The sequence below is a fragment of the Alosa pseudoharengus genome, unplaced genomic scaffold (genome assembly GCF_046254945.1).
Source record: "Alosa pseudoharengus isolate Yale_2024_CS ecotype anadromous, Long Island Sound unplaced genomic scaffold, YU_APseudo_1.1 YU_APseudo_1.1_scf_9, whole genome shotgun sequence".
NCBI classification, from domain to species: Eukaryota; Metazoa; Chordata; class Actinopteri; order Clupeiformes; family Clupeidae; genus Alosa; species Alosa pseudoharengus.
Window position 1 is genome coordinate 36,184,402 of NW_027468881.1, and position 6,652 is coordinate 36,191,053.

The 6,652-nt window shown below is 43.1% G+C and overlaps 1 protein-coding gene across 4 annotated transcripts in view; it reads left to right on the plus strand.

Annotated features, from left to right (window-relative positions):
* LOC143114100 (copine-9-like) overlaps positions 1-3,647 on the plus strand; it is a 34,303-nt gene extending 30,656 nt beyond the window's left edge. For all 4 annotated transcript variants that reach the window (XM_076275559.1, XM_076275557.1, XM_076275556.1 and 1 more), the window contains 4 exons: positions 645-747; positions 1,468-1,525; positions 2,127-2,200; positions 3,468-3,647. In XM_076275559.1, the coding sequence (XP_076131674.1) occupies positions 645-747; positions 1,468-1,525; positions 2,127-2,200; positions 3,468-3,647 (415 nt within the window). The remainder of the gene's footprint in view (positions 1-644; positions 748-1,467; positions 1,526-2,126; positions 2,201-3,467) is intronic.
* Positions 3,648-6,652: the final 3,005 nt, after the last annotated feature.

Sequence of the window (6,652 nt, forward strand, 5' to 3'; positions counted from 1 at the left end):
CAGTATGCAGCTGTTCATAACCAACAGCATTAAGCACAACAAGGACACATCAGGTGCCAGAACGCTTGCTTAGTTCTCACTCCTAGTCTGAGTCATCAAACCTTTCACAGCACTCTAAGATTGCCTTGGAGGCATAGGACATAGCAGAGCATTTTTGGGTGAGTAATCCGGTAGAGTGGCAGTGCCATTGTCAACAGCACAAATGGAGACTGGTCTCACAATCTGATTTGTAGAACATTCAATGGCAGCATCATTCAGAGGACCATTTGTTGTGAATACATTTTGAAACGTTTTGTTGCTCATCCTCATAACCTTTATAACTACCTTTTCACAATGCCTAAATTGACGGGTGAACTGACATGGTCAAGGTAAATGTCCGGCATCTACTGGATGGTGGGTGGCCTGACACTGAGAGACCTCCCTCCCTCAGGCATATAGTCCTGCTTCATGTACAGGATGAATTGGAAAGGGGTCATAGGTCATTCATTACCTGTAGTCATGCCAAAACACACACACACACACACACATACATGCATGCATGCACACGCACACAGACACACACACACACACATGCTTTGACTAGTGGCATGGTGACTAGTGCCAATGCAGACTTGTCACCCAGGCGACTGCTGTTATTTTCTCAGGATGGCAGCACATGAGATGGAAGGATCACAATATTTTGTCCTGCTAATCATCACAGATGGGGTCATATCAGACATGGTCCAGACCAAAGAGGCTGTGGTTAATGTGAGTGCCTACATTTTAAGAGGGTTGACATTTTGTTTGTACATTTGCTGTAATTATATTCTTTTTATTCTTCTCTGGGGTGCATTTCAAGAAAGGGTCTTTGGCTAACCTCCTTCTCAGTCTTTCATGCATTTGGTGTTTCTAGAAAGAGTAGGTCTAATGGTCAATCACAAATATTGTCGGTAAGTTGGGTGGTTGGAACGGTGGTTGGTGCAGTAGTTAGAAGTGCCTGCATGCTCCCTCAGTGGTGTAACAACTTCACACTAGGCCCGGGTGTGACACTGTGCCTATGGGCTCTATACCCTTGTCATTTACTGTGGCACTATCCCTTGACCTTTTACTATATGCGTGTCCTAAAATAATTATTGTCGTCACAATTTTTCTCACATGGAGCATACTGTATGTTCCCCGCTGCCATAGATGGCACCCACATGGTACACATTATATTGTATCCTATAACAATATTGTATCAAGAAATATTTAGCCCATTGACATAGATGTGACGTGATCAGGTAAGCGGTTTGGAACAAAAATGGCAATGCTGCTTTGTGATTGTTGGACTTTTATTTTGACAAGTTGTCGTCGTTCTGTCTTCCACATTCACCTGTCAAGGCAAGTGTTACCATTTTTTCTGTAACTTAAAGCACAAGAACAATTATTATCATCAATGAAACTCTACCATCTCTCTCTCTCTCTCCCTCTCTCTCTTTTTGCCTTTAGGCTGCTAGCTTGCCAATGTCCATTATAATTGTAGGAGTTGGACCAGCTGAGTTTGATGGTAACTTGCTGTGTTTAATTAACCTGTTGGCCACCACTTCTAAAGTACCAATATGTCATTTCATTTCAATGTAGTGATTGACTAATTATCAGTCAATTATCCAGTTTGTTTTAATAAAGGAAATGCAAACTGAACATTTCATTATTTAAATGTTCAGTTGATCGCTGTAAATGATAGACAAATAAAATTAAAAAGTAAATGTTATTTGTGTGTAATGAATACAAAACAATTCAGTACTAGATGTAAGCTAGTGCTGGAGTACAGTATACTGATTCAGGGGCTTATTTGGAAGGATACATCACTGTTAGTTCAGCTAAGGGGTTTATTGTTTTCATAGTACACTTTGTTTCCTATACAGTATGTAATGCTTTGAATTTAATCATGTTTTATCCATATGACCAGGTAGGCTAATTACTTTTTTCGATTATGCTGTAGTGTATTACGGATAAAGTTGCATTTTGTTATTCACTAAGCATAGTTACATTTTAATGAGGTATATGGCATCGTTTTTTCATCGCTTTGCATCGCTTTATCAATGTGTTTATCCAAATCTCTTGACTGACATTAGGCTACTTTGTTGCTGTCTCTTCCTTCTTTGTAGCCATGGAGGAGCTGGATGGTGATGAAGTGAGAGTGTCCTCTAGGGGGCGGTTTGCTGAACGTGACATTGTTCAGGTAGGGCCAGGGCCCGGTTTCCCGAAAGCATAGTAAGCCTAAAGAAGGTCGCAAAGCCCCTCTTATGAATGTCTTAAGATTTGTGGACTGTTTCCCGAAACCATTGTTGCTTAAGAACGTCATGAAAACACTCGCAGACCTATGAGTGGTCCAGAGCAGCCTTTAGAACCTTAAGGGTTCTTTATATTGAACCCTCTGGAATGGTTCTATATGGAACCTTTTGAGGGTGCCAAGTTATAGAACCCTTAAAGGTTCCATTTAGAACCTTTTGTTCTAAGAGTGTAGGCCTACTGTTAATGTCAAAGAACGTCGTAACAGGTATTGTTTCACTGAGGTCACCAGCGGGACATACAAGAAAATTACAACTAAGAATATAAATAATTATCCAACTTTACGTTACCATTCTTTATTATATTTATTTGAATGAATCAGATTTTATGAAACGATACATTGACAGACTAGTTTCTGATTCTCTTTGTCTACAGTAAGTGTAGGCTATCTTTTATTAGACCTATATAAGGTAAGAGCAGAGTAAGGAACATGGTGCGTCAAAATGTAAGCCTAGGCTATGTTATTTAAGCCTACACATTTCCTCACCTTCTAACTCGACCTCTTCCTCATCTTTAAACACTTTCTTCAGTGACACTCCAAAACACTATTGCTCAGGAAGCACACACAGTGGGACTCTCACAAGTAGCAAAGAACAGTCATGACAAATAGGCTATCCTAAGCCTAATATGGTCATAGGCTACATCTTGCAACAAACATGAAAACAGTGCAACAATCTAGGCTAATCTTAAATAATTATTATTATTTATGTCTGTGTGTGGTATATAGCCTACACTGGGGATGCTTACATGCAGATCTCAAAGCTTCTCTACTTTCGTATTGAAGTTATTTAATGTGTATATCCGAAGTTTAAATGGTAGCTGTGATGTGCAGTCACCTGACATCACCAAATTAGATATTTCAGAACTATTAACGTGGACAGCTCCTCTTAAGAGCAGAGCAGTGCACGCGCGTTCACGCTGCAGGCATGTTCAGGAAACAGTTCTTAAGATGAATCGTAGAAACCCCTCGTAATTGCATGTATCCATCGTTATCGGGGAACCGGGCCCAGGTGCAGCTACAGATAGCCCAGACATCAGTCCAACTGCATCTTGCCGAGAAACCTGGTTTATCTTTGCATATTTTCAGTCTTAATGGATGTTTATGTTTTTCAAAATTGAAGTGTCTTAGCTGAGCTAACAGGCTGTGTATCCTGCAGTTCGTGCCCTTCCGGGACTACATTGACCGGTCAGGGAACCAGGTGCTGAGTATGGCACGCTTGGCTAAGGATGTTCTGGCAGAGATTCCGGACCAGCTGCTGTCCTTCATGAAGAGCAGGGGCTTCGAGCCACGGACGGCACTCTGCTCCTCCTCACCACAAATACACCAGGAAGTGTGATGGAGAGGAAGGAGAGGTCACATGTCACATAGCTCTGCAGCCCCCCCCCACACACACACACACTCACACACACACACACACACACTACAATTCTAAACAATCACACACACACTCACACACACACACACACACACACACACACTCACACACACACACACACACACACACACTCAAACACTCACACACACTTTCTGTCCCTGTGTCTCTTCTGCTCTGTCTGTTTTTGACAGTACATTATGTCACTGTGTGGTTTTTGACAGTACATTATGTCACTGTGTGGTTTTGACAGTACATTATGTCACTGTGTGGTTTTTGACAGTACATTATGTCACTGTGTGGTTTTGTTTGAAATGGATATGACAATGCAAAGATGTTGAAAACATACTTCTGTCACACATGCAACCTCTCCCTCACTCTCCCTCTCTCTCCTTCACTCTCCCTCACTCTCCCTCTCTCTCCCTCGCTCCCTCTCTGTATGTCTGCCTTTCTGTCTTTTCTCAATTCTTCTTTCACAGAAGGCATGACTGCACACACATGCTGTAGGTGTCTGTATGTAGACATGGCTGGAGTGACTGTGAAGTATGACAACTTCCCCTCTTCATTGCCATTACACAGAAATGCAAAAGAGACTAACCCCAGGAACCAGCTATGCCAGTTTGTATTCTTGTGCTGTTTCAGCATATCAGGTTTCAGTTTTTACAGTAATATACCAATACGACAACATACTTTGAGGGGGTAATGGGTAAGGCCATAATTCTGCCTTGTGATGTTATATTATGTCAATAAGCATAATGTAATAGCACATTAACTATGCTAACTTCAACCTCCTAATGGGTTTCCCTATACTGTGTTTGACCTCTGAGCGTGACAGTTTGTCAGACGAGTAAGGAGTGGAGCTGTGGGGTCCAGGTCACATGTTCATTAGTGCCAGTCACCCTCCCACTGGCTCCCTGACAGTCTACCTGCTCCACAGGGCGCACGGAGCGCTGGGCACAGCTTCTCACCCGCTGCTACAGAAATGCCAGTCTGTGGTATCCCCACAGGGAGAGAGAGAGAGAGAGGAGAGAGAGAGAGAGAGAGAGAGGGAGGGAGAGAGGGAGGGAGAGAGAGGAGAGAGAGAGGGAGGGAGAGAGAGGAGAGGGAGGGAGAGAGAGAGAGAGAGAGAGGAGAGGGAGGGAGAGAGAGAGAGGAGAGAGAGAGGGAGAGGGAGGGAGAGAGAGGAGAGAGAGAGAGAGGGAGGGAGAGAGAGAGAGGAGAGAGAGAGAGGGAGAGGGAGAGAGAGGAGAGAGAGAGAGAGAGAGGAGAGAGAGAGAGGGAGAGGGAGGGAGAGAGAGAGAGAGGAGAGAGAGAGAGAAGGCAGGATGCGGAGGGTGCAGGAGGAATCAGAGGTAATGTGATACATTAGTGGGTGTGCATTGGCTGTGAGAGGGAGTGTGTTGACAGGCAGAGAGTTTGCGTGTCAAAACCAAACCACTGCCCTGCTGCCAAGAGCATCCTCCTGAGAACGGAAGCCTGTGTCACTGAACATCATGTGGCGTCATGTGCTCCGTCAACGCCACTGAACATCATGTGGCATCATGTGCTCCATCCCAACGCCACTGAACATCATGTAGCATCATGTGCTCCATCCCAATGCCACTGAACATCATGTAGCATCATGTGCTCTGTCCCAATGCCACTGAACATCATGTAGCATCATGTGCTCTGTCCCAACGCCACTGAACATCATGTAGCGTCATGTGCTCTGTCCCAACGCCACTGAACATCATATGGCGTCATGTGCTCTGTCCCAACGCCACTGAACATCATGTAGCATCATGTGCTCTGTCCCAACGCCACTGAACATCATGTGGCGTCATGCGCTCTGTCCCAACGCCACTGAACATCATGTAGCATCATGTGCTCCGTCCCAACGCCGCTCCGTGTGAAGTGACCCATTCTGTGCCATCCCTGAGCATTTGTAAGCTTGTCAGAAGAACACCTCCACATGCAGTGCAGAGAACTTTCCATCCTGGCTGATAACACAAAATTAATTACAATAAACACACAAGTAGTAGTATAGAGCATGGTCATTGTTATAGATGTCTCTTTTTTTCTTCCTTGCCATTGTGGTAAGATCTGTGGAAAAGGTGAAATTGTTCTAAATCTACTTGTGGTGCCTGTGGTTGCTGAAAGAACTCCAAGTGTTCCTCTTTGTACAGTGACTTGTCTGTGCCGTTCTGATCCCCAGTGCTACCTGTCTCAACTGGTCATGCTTGGGCTTGTACCGCATCTTGTATAAAGTGTAAATTCAATTTTTATTTAGGGCTGCTGGCTGCTTATTCAAGTTATATAAAGGGGCAGTGAAAGAAGATGATCATTGACTAAGAAATGTTTACAGCTTAAAGGCACATGCACTGATCCACTGTGATTGGGAAAAAAAAGGAATTTGGAAGACTTGTGCCCCCACCCTGTATTCATATTGTGTTTCTCTGTGTGGCTGTTGTCATAGGGTCAACAATGGGCACTGTAAAGCACTGTCTGTATGTGAAGCCTACTGAAGAGTAATGTATTTCAGTCTGCATGGAAAACCCTTCCTTCATTCTGTGTCTGTTCTACCCAGTTACCATTGGTAGTACCATTGCATAAACTCCATTAATGGAGTTTACAGAATTATAGTTTTACACCTTGACCATGGTTTTTGTGAACTTTGTTTTTGTTTATAGACTTTATGTATGCAATATACCCTGCACTGTATGTATTTAATTAGACTACAGTGTGAACACTGCCAAATAATAATAAAATTGATAAACTCAATCTGAAATTATATCTTGTGTTTTCTAACTGGACTAAATATCTGAAATAAAGAAAGTCAGTGTATGTGTTCATAGACAAAAATAGAGATAGTTACTAATTCAACCCTGTTAGACAGATACAGATATTCTTACATTTGCTTACATTTAACTGACCATGTGCAAAAGACATCAGACTAATATAATATACATCCTGATAGTTTGAGACTCACA